We start from the raw sequence: 14213 nt of genomic DNA, 5'->3' as shown, positions 1-14213 counted from the left end.
GAGAGATCAGAAATAGAGATGACACTGCAGGGCAGTGAGGGAAAGATGATCTTTACAATAAATGTTTTTGAGACAATTTTAGGTATCCATACAGAAAAACATTTAATTGGATCTCTATACCACGCCACACCAAAAATGCAGTGCTTCATCAACCCACATGTGAAATACAAAACAATAAGACATTTGGAAGTAATGTAGGAGAATAGCTTCATAATCTGATGATGGAAAATATTCCTTATCTCATTCATTTGGGGAATATAAAAAGTAGTGAAAGGGAATAAAGGGAAAGGAGATAAAATGAGTGAATATATCAGTGAGGGTGACAAAACATGAGAGACACCTAACTCTGGGAAATGAACAAGGGGTAGTGGAAGGGGAGGTGGGCGCGGGGTTGGGGTGACTGGGTGATGGGCACTGAGGGGAGTACTTGGCGGGATGAGCACTGGGTGTTATGGTATATGTTGGCAAAATAAAAAGAAAATTTAAAAAGGAAAATATTCCTTAAATGAGGCATGAGAAACATTAAGAATAAGGTAATATTTACAGAAGGTACTTAGATTAGTCAAAATTATAGAGACAGAAAACAGAATGGTAGTTGCCAGGGGCTGGGCAGGTCGGAGGGAGGAATAGGGTTATTACTTAATGAGTATAGATTTTATAAGATGAAATGAATTATGGAATTGGATGGTGGTAACGAATGCACAACATTATGAATGTTATTAATACCACTGAGCTGTACACTTAAAAATGGCTACAATGATGAATTTTGTGTTATATATTTTACCAAAATTTAAAAATTGAAGAAAAATTCAAGGAAAAAATTATGCAGCACAATAAATGCATAACTTAGCAATATAAATTGTAGGGGTTTTTTTCTTCATAAGACTTGGAATAAAATATTAATAAAACTTCATAAAAAAGTTTATAAAAATTAATTAAAATACCACTTTAGGTCCCCAAGAAAGGGAATAGATCAAGGCATTAGACCACAATATTTACTTATTTGTTGAAATGTCTTTTCCTGTTCTGTGACTAGTCTTTTTTGACATTGTTAATAGTTTATTTTCTAAACAGTTTTCTTACTACGTGTACTTTTCTGTATGTGTATTGTTTCACAATTTAAAAAAGCTTTTTTAAAGAGGGTATTTTAGGGGCACCTGGATAATACAGTTTAGTGTTTGACTCTTGGTTTTAGCTCAGGTCATGATCTCAGGTTTGTGAGATTGAGCCCAAGTGTTGGGCACTATGCCCAGAGTGGAGTCTGCTTGAGATTCTCTCCCTCTCCTTCTGCCCCTCCCACTTGTGTCTATGCTCGCTCTCTCTAAAATAAATAAATCTTTAAAAAAATAAACAGTGTATTTTAAATTCAATGCAAATAAATATTGAGATGGCAACTAAAAAGAAGCTGAGAGATAACTCCACTCCCTTTTGTATTCACCAGGCAGACAAACTAAGGGCTGCTTCAAAGGTACACCCAATGGGGCAGGCAAGGAGGTGTATTGCAGTCACTTTACCTTTAGAGTCTTTTAGCTTTCAGAGCTCTCACTCTCCCAGGAACCCTGGGTCCTTGTGAGCCCCCAGATTTGCAGTCTCTCACTCTGGAGATGCTGCCACCACACCACCACCAATGATTGCTTAGTAATTTCTCAAGTACATTTTCCTTTAGTCTCTACAATACCCAAGATTGGTCTTCTCACTGTAGTTCTTTAGCATTATGCAGAGGAAGTAAGGGAATGAAGTGCTTCCATATCTGTGACCTCTAACAATGTTCTCAGCACTGATGCTGAAAGTCTTGTGAGGTATTGATTGCCAAGAAAGAGAAAGGATGAGAATGTAACCATGAACAAGTCCAGCTCGGGAAATAGTTTTAGATTTTTTTATTGTTGTTGCTTTCAAAACTATTTATAAGACAAACTTTCTTCATTTTCCAAAGAGAGCTTAGTTTTTAGACAACAAAAAGAGGTGACATTGTACACACTAGGGTGTAAACATGGAGCCATTCATTATCCCTGAAGAGGACACAGGCAAAAAAAAAAAAAAAAAAAAAAAGGAAAGAAAAGAAGAAAGAAAGAAAGAAAGAAAGAAAGAAAGAAAGAAAGAAAGAAAGAAAGAAGAAAGAAAATTGGAGATTATTGAAAGAATAATGGAGTCACACTTGAGTCTAACATCTTTAATATTGTTCTCAATATCAACTGGAAAAATAGAGTGAGACAGTTCTATCATTTCTAATTAGTAATTCTAATAGATTATGGAAGAACTTGGCCTGGAAATCATGAGGAATAATGAGGCTTGTATTTATTTCCATATTCTTAATGTGTTAAGAATACTGTTTGGAGGAAAGCAAGCAGTATTGGAGAGATTTCCTCAACCTCCAGGTATACCTAAGCTTCATGAAGTGATGCTGTCAGTGCCCTTCCCACATCCCTAGACATTCCGGGATTCTCAAGTGATTTCCAGCTGCCAGTATCTGCATCTGTGCCTACAATCTCCTTTCCTTGGAACTGCAGAAAAGTGTGCTGCTATTTGCATGGCAGAGCAGAGGAGCACAGAAGTAACAGGCCCTCCCCAGCCCCCAACAGGAAGATCCCTCAATTAATGGCTCTTAAAGTAGATGTATAAATGCCCCAGCTCCTTATCCCATGTGTAGATAATTCTGACTTGTGCATTTTGTACCATTCCTTAATGTTTGCTTGGGGGGTGGGGGTGAGCTCCAGTGCCCATCATGTTAGCTGGTTTAATGACACACATTTTGCTGGCTTTCTTCCTTTCCCGGTATCACCAAGCCAGTTCATACCAGTGTTCCTTGTACCTCTCAAATAAGCTACCTGGACCCGACTCCTTGTCTCAGGGTCTGTTTCTATGGGAACCAAACTAAGACACCTTAAATATGGACTTTCCTATAGAACATCACCTTTGGTATCCCAGTCATAAAGAAACTACTGGGGGAATCAATTCAGAATCTAAGTCAGCAAACTATTTGTTGTTTTTCAAATTACTTGAAAATTATCTTACCTGACATACTTTATTGCTTCAGGTAATGACATTGAAGGGGCTGGCAATTAAGTGGAGTACATGCTTTTGGGGGAAGGCCCGGAAGAAATCATTCTTAAGTAAACATCTAAAGAACATTCTGGATTGCCCACATGCAGGGATGATAATCAAAATATTTAACAACTGGTACAGTATGGTTTTCAACCAATTATAAAGGATGCTGGACTGTATGCTGCTGGGCTGCCATCATAGCTGACCATTGGCTCCGCCCAGTGAAACACAGGGTCCCAGTTCTGCCTGGGTCAAATCTTCAGGCTAGGGTAAGGGGTTGTTGGGCAGAGAAGGGTTTACCTGGCTTTCTCCAGGGGCACTCAGAGATAGATGTGTTTAATTTTGATTCCTTCTCATAAAGAGAAGTAATGGGTAGAAACTTTTATCAAATATTCCCCTCAAAAAAAAAAATATTCCCCTCAAAAGCTAAAGGCCCAGCAGGAGCCATGTCAGTAGGGACTTTGAGGGCTTTATACTCTGACATTATTATTTGTGTTCTCTCCTGAGGATGACTGTAAAGCTACAAACTATACCAGGCTTTTCATTCTAGGGATCTCTTTTCCATTATGGGTGGTCTAAACCAGACCAAAGAGCAAAGTAGCCAAGGAGTAAGAATGTATATATAACCCAAGATAAGCTCATCAGAATATCTCTTATGGAACTATGAAAGTGAAGCAGAATGATAAAAGGATGGATGAAAAATATCTGGAGTACATTTATGCAAGGAGGGTGCTAATTCATTCATGCAGTGGGAATGCTATCAAGAATGGTCAACTGGTTCCTGCTGCACAGAGCTGCCTGGTTTCTCGTTATGTCCTTGACCTAGTTTCTATGAGCCTTTTGACAGCCTTCTTCTCATAATTGCTTTTGTTCCTTAAATTTTCCAGAATTGGTTACTTTTGCTCGCAACTGAAGAACCATAACTCATTCAGGTCCTATATGCTTATCTTCTGCCATGTTTTGTGGAGAGTGGACTCTTTGAACATATATGTGGCAGGAATTACTGAAAGTAGAAGCCAGTCCCTGGATCTTCAGCAAACAAAAGGAAGAATACACAGAAGGTTGGTGTGAGCCAGGGACATAGTATATAACACTTTTAGAAGATCAGCTTCACCACAGTCAGCTCTCAGTTACTTGTGAAACTAGAATTCCATCTCTAGCTTCTCCATTGTCCCACAGGTTGACTGGCTTTTGAGTTAAGCATATCTCACAATCAAAGCCTTAGTGGCTTGGACAGATACTTGGAAAGGGAGAAAGGTTCAGATCAGGCTCTCTTGTTAACAATTCTGGTAAAACAGAGGGTCAGTGGGCTTTGAAATCATGGAATAAAATAAGGCCTCACTGAAATATGTAGATTTCACTTACCACGATAATCAAGTTTACTATGAAATAATTATGCATATATGTCTGTGAACATTTCATGGGAATTATATTATGAACTGAGTGGGTTTCCTTTTCTTTTTCTTTTGTAATGCTTATTTGCATTAAGAAAACTGAGAAATGAATTTTCTGTCATAATTGCAACCATTTCTTTGTGTTGAGTACAACACATCCATATCAAACTCTCTATGAGGGGCCATCTGAACACCTGCCAACCCAGCCCACCCACAGAGCTTTGCCTAGAAGCCATGTCTTTTATAGAATTTAGCTCGAGCGAGAAGATCATTGACCAAGTCATTGTCTATATCCACTGGGGTGACAATGGCATCGATTCCTGACTTATAGGCCGAGAGACCACCTGAAATGAAACAGAGGTTCAGATTGAAATATTAACTTTCAGCAGAAATAAGATATGAGCATTCCCAGGATGTAAGCCCTCTAGGCAAATGTTCCAAAGCAGGCAGTCCCAGATTCTCTTTCCCCCTTCCTCCCCGCCTGAAAGGAACAATTACCCTAAGAATCTCTGGAAAAATTCCAGATTGCTTTCCTTCTCTCTTCCTTCAAAAAACTTTGGGTTTTTTTTTGTTGTTGTTGTTGTTGCAAAAGCCATATTTGCTTCTTATGTAGCCCAGGACTACATAGTCCAAAACTTGATCCCCAGCAAATCTTCAGTCTGGCAATATTTATAGCATTCTCCCAGTCACTAACTTATTCATTTTTTAAAAAGTTTACTTATTTATTCACTCCCTCATTCAGTCATTCAATAAATGTTTTTACACACCTACTATGTGCCAGGATGGGTGCCATACTGAATGCTGGATGCACAGTGATACCCAAGACATAATTATTTCTTTGTAGGGATATGTGTGTGTATGCATGTGTGTGTATGGTATTTTACCCAAGAATTTTAATCTTCAGGAGTTATTTATGTGTTTAACATAACTGTGCTCTGCTCTGATATGTAGAGAAAAAGACCCCAGTCCTGATCCCTGACTTCAGGGACCCTGAAATAGAAAACAGAAATTGTTTATTCTAAAATAAGGACATTAAAATGTGGGAGGAGAAAGGTATATGCACACCATAGGTCTATAAAAGGTAGACTCAATAGGACTTGATGTGGTTGGATGTGAAAACAGAAGGGACCAGAGAACCTAAGAAAACAATCTGATGTTCTGGCTGGAATGACTAGACATATTATGGGGCCTTTCATGAAGACAGAAAAAAAGAGAAGAGACAGAAAAACAGAAGAAAGAGCAAATTTTTGGTGGGAGGCTAGTTATTTAATTCAGCCTAGAAGATGCTGAACTTAAGGAGATCTGGGATCAACTAAGCAGAGATCTCCACTTAAATATAGTATCTAAGCCCTAATGTCACTGAGAATGCTCAGAGTAAACATTTGTTCAAACAAAGAAAATGGTTAAGTTTCTTGCATTAAGAAAAAGCCTATCAGAAGAAGGCAAACATATTCTTTTAAACTATTGCATTAATCCTTATGGCATCACTCAATGGCTCAGTTACCAATAAGACATGTAATATGAACACCAACATATGGCAGAAGAGGAAAAGGAAGTTGGGAAGAAAGACTATTCAAAGTAACTCAGTGGTTCAGAGAGCACTAGTGAAACCTTTTGGCAGATCCTCCCAGGCCCACTGCTGACTCCAGGAGAATGCTCCCAGAGAGGCCCAGGGCACATATGGCCTTCAGAGGTCTCACTCACTGCTCTTTTAAACAAGCTCCACAAATATGGCCTACCTTTGAGGTGTTGAGCCACATTCCACGTGGGGAATTTTTTCTGGATTGCCTTAATTTTGTCTGTGAGAATCCCAACAGCCTGCAGAAGGTGTTCTTTGCTGTCCCAGGTACCAACAGGGTGATGAATTTTTTTATCAAGCTAGAAAAATCAGATAATCATGTCAGCATCTGGATGAAGCAACACATTTTTCAGCTATTCCCAATATCTCTTCCTTGTGTTCAAGGACACAGACGCTGCCATCAGCCCCCTTACTTTATCCCCACAGAATCCATTCTACCTTCTCTCACAGAAAAGAGAGTCAGAGAAATAAAGTATGATTTGAGAGATGTGGATGTGGCATAGTTTTAGTTAAGATCTCAAATATAAATAAACATATGAAAAAGTTGTTTCAAAATAAATAATTAGTACTCAATGTCTAGACATTTACAGTAAAAAAATTGTTTCTAACTGGGACAGTTTGAAGCTTGGATTTCTATAGAGAATTTAAAATAAAGATTGGATACAAACATTCAGATAATTTGGGTCCCCTTCCTCCAATTTGCCTAAAGAACAATTTAGGTCAAGTAGAGCTTAATCCTAGTGTTTTGAACTACATGGATAAAACTACTTTATAAATCCCAAATGGGTACCTCTAATAGTGCCCTTTATAAGGTTTTCTCAATTGAAGTGATTGCCCATTATTAATTACAAATTGTAGTTATAAAACTCATAAAATCCTTTTTCTAAAGATACCCCAAAACTGATAAATCTGGAATGAAATACCAAAGGTGTGTTACAGAAATACCTAAGTCCAAATTATGCTGAAATACCAAGGTGTGTTGAAGCCTGGAAGTACTGCAAATGGCCATCCAGTTTGGATCGAGCTCCCATAAAGAAAGATACAGTGAGGAAAACTGAAAGCATCTTGCCAAGTACCTGCATCAAGCCAAATTTAAGTCCCCTGTGGTCCCAACCATCTTTCAGGACGGCTCCACCATGGCTTTCTCTGGAGATGATGGCAGCAATGAGTGCAGGGTCTACACAATGCCTCAGCCCAACTTCTTTGATCAGAATCTGGTAAGTCTTTAAGGCTCTCAAATCCATCTCAGCAAACATTTCAGAACCACGGATCCCTATGTCAATAGAAAATAAACTATTTACTTCAAAAGAGAACCCTTTTCCAAGTTTAATAAGTTAATCACAGCCCGTGACCACAACCTGCAGCCCAGGAATAACTATTCTAGGACTTTTGTTTTAAATCTCTAATTGCATAAACCCTGAAATGTCCACAAGCCCAGGCAGATACCACTTCTGCTGTCTTTCTTGGTCTTCTGTTACCTGCCACATTGGTGCAATGGGAAGACTCTTGGACTAGAAGTCAGCCAACCTAAATTTGAGTCTGGTTCTGCCACTACCTAGCTCTAGGGCCATGAGAAGTCTCTTCTTGCTGAGCCTCAGTTTTCAGATCTATAAATTGGGGAGGCAGGATTAGATTGACTTTGTAGTTGCATCCAGCACTGGTGTTCTAATACTGGGATAACATGAAGAAGGCTTTGGAACAGGATTACTAAAGAGAGGATGTACAAAGAGCAAGAGACTTGCTTAAAATGCTCATGCTGTAATATAAAGTAAACACATAACCAAAAAAAGATAGAATTTAATATTTTATGTAAGCAATCATTTCATTATGTAGAAAAAAACATGTGGATAAGGTTTGGAAAGAATAGGGGGAAAATGAAAAGAAGCAGTTTGTTAGGTTGGTTGGGATTCTGCTTTCTTCTAATTTTTAATTTTGATCTTATTGCTATAACATTGATTATGCTTTTTCAAAATTAAGCTACTTCCTAAAAAAGAATATGAAAATGCCAAAGGGGAAAGCCAAATGTTTACATTGCTTCTCACTTACCACAGTTCATCAACCTGGTTATATCACAGGCGGCACCAGAGGTCTCCATGGTCATGATGTCACCATAGCAGCCATGGTATAGGCGGGGATGCAGGTGGGGCTTCATTGAGTGAGTGAAAGGGTACGAGCCCCTAGAAGTGCCTGGGGGACAGAATGATAATTCTTATGAAACCTGTGAGAAATATTGCTCAAGTTACTATAATGAGCATACTAAACCAAAGAGGAAGCCATATACCTACTTTTTCCCAATTCTCTCCCCAAGACCCCTAGAATGGCTCATCAGACAAAAAAGAAGATTCCCCCTTTCCACTTTACTCCAACCTTAAAATTTTTGTCCATATCCAACGTGAGGCTTAAACTCACGACCTAGAGATCAAAAATCACATGTTCTACTAACTGCGCCAGCCAGGTGCTCCCTGCCACCCTACCAAATTTTAATGAAGTACTTAATTCTAAACATGTACAAAGTATTATGAAAATCAGTTTTTATAGGTCTCAAAAATATTTGCTACAATCTTGATCAGAATTAAAATTGCCACTAGAGTTTTAAGCAGGAACTTTGAGAGAAATTTTCAGATACTTCTGACACAAATACTTCTGGGGATGTAAATATCTGGATTAACAATTACCTCTGTTTAAGAAAACAAGAAAGAAGGGTACCAATACCACTTAAGATAAAAAGGAAGGGTACCATTAACTTAAAATATTCATTTTCTATCATGTTCCTGTGGCATTTCTAAGTATAATTAGTAAAATTGGAAATAAAATTAAACTTTCCATAGAAACTTAAGTTATATCCTATTCCTATACTTTTTTATTTTGTCATTATGAAGTGACTTCCTGTCCAAGTCTATTTACTAAAGGAGATAAAGAGTTTTTCTCTAAGTTGAAAAGTTTGTTTTAATAGTTCCTAGGACTGTTGGCTTATATTTTAAGACTACAAATACTTGTTCTAAGAAATTATATTTGTTGTTTCACTTAGTGTTGTAAATGGTGTTTTTTAATAGAGACATGGATTTTACCCATTCACTATAGATCTAGTTCTGATTAACTTGATAATATAAAGAGACTCTTAGAATTAGGCACACTACCAATGGAACTATTCTTTATAAATATTTATTTTAAAAGGAAAACAAAGCAGCTCTAAATATTAACTTTTTAAAAAGCAATACTCATCAAAACAAATAAAATACAGGCATAATCTACTCTCTCCCAACTACAAACAGGCCAAAAAAAAAAAGGTATTATAAATGTACCAAAAAGTCAGACAGTGAAACTATCAAGTAAACTCAGAATACATAGAAAGCCTATTTAGATAATAAAAACCAATAGAAACCAGTAAAGCCATTAAGCTTCTCTAAGCAGTAGTGCATTTTCATGTGATGCAAAGGGCATGGTATTGGCACTCTCCATGGCCCTCAATGTAGAATTTTGTGCCTACAATATGTGTAGGAAATACACACAAGTGAATGAATGGATGAATTTTCATGACACAGATCATATGTGAGACAGAGGAGTAGAAGTAGTGACTGAGGGTGCAGACCAACAACATATACCATATTTGACCACTCTTCACCACCAGGTCCAAACAACCACTAGTGCTCATCTAGATTATTTTAAGAGCCTCCTAACTGACCTCCCTTCTCTGCCCTTGCAGTCTATTCCCCAGAAGCCAGAGTGGTTTGTGGAAACATGCATGGGGTCATATCAGTCTTTTCTCTTAATCTTCCAGTGCCTTTCCAATCATTTGATTGTGACCTTCAAGCCCTACCTGATCTAGCCTTTGCTCACTTTCTGACTTCTCTTTCCCTTCCCTCCCTCTTCTATAGTCACATTCTTCTCCTCGCTTATCCTCCAACATGCCAGGCAGGTTCCTGCCTCAAGACCTTTATATTAAGAAAAAAAAAAAAAAGACCTTTATATTTATAGATCCTTTTGCCTAGAATGCCTCTTCTCCAGGTATCTACATGATTTGCTGCTTCACTGCCTTCAGGACTGTTCAAATCCCACCTTATCAAGCAAAAGATATGAATAAATAGTTTATAAACAAAGAAAAGAAAAGAATACTTAAATATATAAAAAAGTGCTCACACACACTCAAAAGAGAACGCCACTGAGACACTATTTTTTACATATTTAATTGACAAGAATCCAAAAGCTTGACAATGTATTCTGATGATGAGGCTGTGAGGGAATAAGCAGTTTTATACATTGCTGTGGAAGGAAATTTTGCAATAGGCTGTTGTTTAACAGCAAAGATCTGGGAACAATTCAAGTGTCATTCATATAGAGATTGAATAAGCTAAGCCACTTCCACACAACAGATTACTATGTAGCTGTAAAAAAGGAAAGAGGAAGAACTCTATATGATTCTATAACATTATCTCCAGGTAAAGAATAGTATTTATAGAATTGTATTCTTTGTTTGAAAAAGGGAAAAATATGATTTTGTGTTTGTGTGTGTGTGATTTCCTTATATAACCATAAAAAACAATACAAGGATGAACCAAAAACTAATAAAAATTGTTAGTTATCAGGGAAGGGAAGGAGAGGTAAAAGGGACAGGGATAGAGGCTAGACTTCTCTAAATGTACCTTTTTTATAGTTTTTATTTTGGAGCCATGTAAATGTTTCTACAATTAAAAATAAATAAATCAAATAGAAAAAAATCCTAAAAAGTGAAAGACAAATATTATGTCAAATTAAAAATTTAATTAACACATAGAAGAGAATTATTTCTAGTGACTTAAAAACAGGTCAATGTAAGTAAATACAACTAGTGAAATACACCCTATGAACATAAAGAATCATAAGAAAATCTTAATCTATATGCACAGGATTGTTGTTGTTTGGTAATACTGCCATAGTTATTTTGAAACTATTATATATAAATAAGTAATCATGTTAATGTTTTTAGGAACCAGGATTTTTAATAAATACTTTGTATTCATAAATACTAATATGAAATATCAGTATGAATGCATAATTATTTTTCTCTTAAAAAAATACTTTCTAAGTTCTCTCCACTGAGAAGAACTGGAAGGAATAATGGCCTAATAGCAATGGAGAACCCCTGGTACTCATCTTGTGATCTCCAAACACTATTTTCCACTCAGAGGAATCAGCGCTTCTCAGAAAAAGGGCTCATTCCTGGTCTAGGGCAGGAAATGTTTAAGGTGAGCTAGGAACATTTTGCCAGAGCTGGTCCTTATACATTTTAAATGCATACTAAGACATTTACAGGTAAAATGGTTTGATGTTTTGGGTTGCTTTACAATATTTTAGCCTCCCCCTCTACCCAAAAAATGCAAAGATGAGGGATAGATAAAATAAGAATAGTAAAGTGTTGAAAACCATATAGATGCTTGATGAAGGGTACATGGGAGTTATTTACATTATTCCCTCCCCCATTTTATGTGTTTGGAACATTCTACAACAATTTTTTTAAAATTACCTTATTAAAGAGTCTTTTTATCCTACTTATATTAAAAAGGCAACACAGTCATGCCTCATTCCTTATCATCCATTACCTTACATTATTTTATTTATATCAGTTATCACCACCTAACATGTCTTCCTTCTTTCCTTATTTTATTTCTTCCTCTCCTTTTTTCTGTCTATTCCTCTCATAGAACATTTTTTCCCCTCTACTATATCCTCCTCAGCACCTAGAACAATGCCTGGCACAAAGTGGACAGTCAGTAAATATTTGTGAACGGATACATGAATGGATGGGTGAATGGATGAATGAGTGAATAAATGAAAAGTAAAGGAATTATCTAAATTATCTGGATCAAGTGTCCATATGTCAAAAATTTCAATTTCTTCTGACTGGAGAGCCAGCCTTTGCTATGCTCGATGTGTGGACCACAGACCACAGGTATCAAAGCGATCTGGATGCCTATTAAAAATGCATTTCTGGGCAGTCCGGGTGGCTCAGCGGTTTAGCGTCACCTTCAGCCCAGGGCCTGATTCTGGAGTCCTGGGATCGAGTCCCACATCGGGCTCCCAGCATGGAGCCTGCTTCTCCCTCTGCCTGTGTCTCTGCCTCTCTCTCTCTCTCTCTCTCTGTCTCTCATGAATAAATAATAAAATAAAACATTTTTTTTAAAAAATGCTTATTTCTGGGCTTCTCATACTAGGTCTATTGAACCTAGTATGACTCTATTGAGTTTGAGTCTTTAGGTCTAAGGTCAAAGAATCTGCACTTTAACCAGGATTCCCAGCAGGCTCATGCATCCCTAAAATTGCTTTAAGAGGATTAGAATATGACCAAAACTTTACACTACTTGTGTTGACATCATAAACACACAGGTCCTTCTTAATTATAGTTACCTTTCAGTCAAACATAGCTAGTAGAGTAGCTCATAATTAGTCTACTGGCTATAGAACTCTGCTCCCACCTGGACATTAAAGAAGGAATAAAAATTTAAAACTATGTTCCCCTACCTTTGACCATATAAATAATTGGAAATTATCACTTTTCTGTAGCTTCACTTTTCACATTTAGAATTAAACATTTTAGAAACATTTTTTTCCTCAATTCTCAATCTTCACTCTATTCTTTTTATTTTTTTTAAGATTTTATTTATTTATTTATTTATTTATTTATTTATTTATTTATTTATTTATGAGAGAGAGGCAGAGGGAGAAGCAGGCTCCATGCAGGGAGCCCAATGTGGGACTCGATCCTGAGACTGCAGAATCACGCCCTGAACCAAGGTTCAACCACTGAGCCACCCTGGCACCCCACTTCACTCTATTCTTAAAGACAACTCAAACATGGTTTACAAGGGCTTTACATTTTTCCTAAGCCAAATTTTCTATCTTTTCTTATTCAAAGTCCCTCACCATCTCACCAGCTTACCTTTCTAGGAGTCCCCTCAGAAATCCTCACTTCTGTTCTGGTCACACTGATCTGTTTACTATACCCCCAATACTTTCCATGCATTTCTGCCTTGCTATATATACTAAAGGCATTCAACCATCCAGCATAGACTCTTTTCTTCTCTTATCAAAACACAAACATTCTTCAAGTATCACATCCTCCAAGAAAACCTTTCTGGTCTCAACATCCTGACTAGATGTGAACTCTATTCTAAACCTCTCCTAGACTAGTGTCTTTTTCTGACTATACTCCTTTAACTCTTATTTACTACCTGGTATTAATAATTTTATCTTTATATGTCTTGCCTCCCAAGGTACTGTTCCATAAATTCCCACTGATAGTGACTTCACATGCTTGGCAAGCAGAATACACTTAATTAGAGATGTAAGCAGTTGATTGACAGCCAAGCTGATTAGAAGAAGAGCCCACCCCTCCATTACATGTGATCATTGCTTTTTTTGATTCACAACTATGCTAAATGTTTTTGTGGACACCCTGCAAACAATGCTACATGTCAATCAATGACTTACCAATGAGGGCAATAAGTCCCCAAAGCAGGATAGAGGATAGCATGGTGGTGAATCTTATCCTACAACACCTATTATGATTTGAAAGAGAAACTGGTTAATTTTAAAACTTGAAAGTTTCCTTAAGGAAATTTGTTTTAATTAAAAGCAAGTTTAGAATCATTTCCAGTATAATACTTTTTTGCCACTTCCAAGATATTATTCTCATAGGCTTAGTATTATGGGTCATTGGATCACTCCCCTTCATGAGTATAACTTCCCAACTCATTTTTTTTAAAAGATTTTATTTATTTATTCATGAGAGACACAGAGAGAGAGACAGAGACATAGGCAGAGGAAGAAGCAGGCTCCATGCAAGGAGCCAAAGTGGGATTCGAACCCGGGAATCCAGGATTACGCTCTGAGCCAAAGGCAGGCGTTCAACCTCTGAGCCACTCAGGCGTCCCCCCAACTCATTTTAATCCAATTTAATTTTGACATGAGCCTACAAATATTTTAAATATGTTACGCCAACACACTCCCATTTCGTCTCCAAGTTTGCTCATATTATAATTTTGTTCCCATTCTTCTATTATAGTCTCCTTAGAAAACCAAAAGAAGCCACTGAGAGGAGCATTAGAGATCATGACTCAGAATAGGTTTGCTGTGCTCCCTACGTTCCTCCATCAACTCTATTTTTGGCTTCATTCAAAAGACAGCTTAAGTATTCTACAAGATACAAGAAGACAGGCACTAAC

The 14213-nt window shown here is 37.3% G+C and overlaps 1 protein-coding gene across 1 annotated transcript; it reads right to left on the bottom strand.

Annotated features, from left to right (window-relative positions):
* Positions 1-2129: 2129 nt before the first annotated feature.
* LYG2 (lysozyme g2) lies at positions 2130-13522 on the bottom strand. Its single transcript, XM_077913213.1, has 5 exons — positions 13480-13522; positions 8062-8202; positions 7092-7288; positions 6176-6314; positions 2130-4780 (listed from the first exon to the last, which is right to left on the bottom strand). The coding sequence occupies exons 1-5, from the start codon at positions 13520-13522 to the stop codon at positions 4662-4664; spliced, it is 639 nt and encodes a 212-aa protein (XP_077769339.1). The 3' UTR covers positions 2130-4661.
* Positions 13523-14213: the final 691 nt, after the last annotated feature.

The sequence above is a fragment of the Canis aureus genome, chromosome 11 (genome assembly GCF_053574225.1).
Source record: "Canis aureus isolate CA01 chromosome 11, VMU_Caureus_v.1.0, whole genome shotgun sequence".
Lineage (NCBI taxonomy): Eukaryota > Metazoa > Chordata > Mammalia > Carnivora > Canidae > Canis > Canis aureus.
This window is presented reverse-complemented; position numbering and strand designations above follow the sequence as displayed.

Bases quoted from the DNA above. Each gene is read 5' to 3' on its own strand.
- LYG2 (XM_077913213.1), bottom strand. From the start codon at position 13,522: ATGCTATCCTCTATCCTGCTTTGGGGACTTATTGCCCTCATTG. The intron at 7,289-8,061 runs GTAAGTGAGAAG...CTATTGACATAG, and splicing joins AACCAGGTTGATGAACTGTG to GGATCCGTGGTTCTGAAATG. The intron at 4,781-6,175 runs GTAGGCCATATT...GTTTCATTTCAG, and splicing joins TGTGGCTCAACACCTCAAAG to GTGGTCTCTCGGCCTATAAG.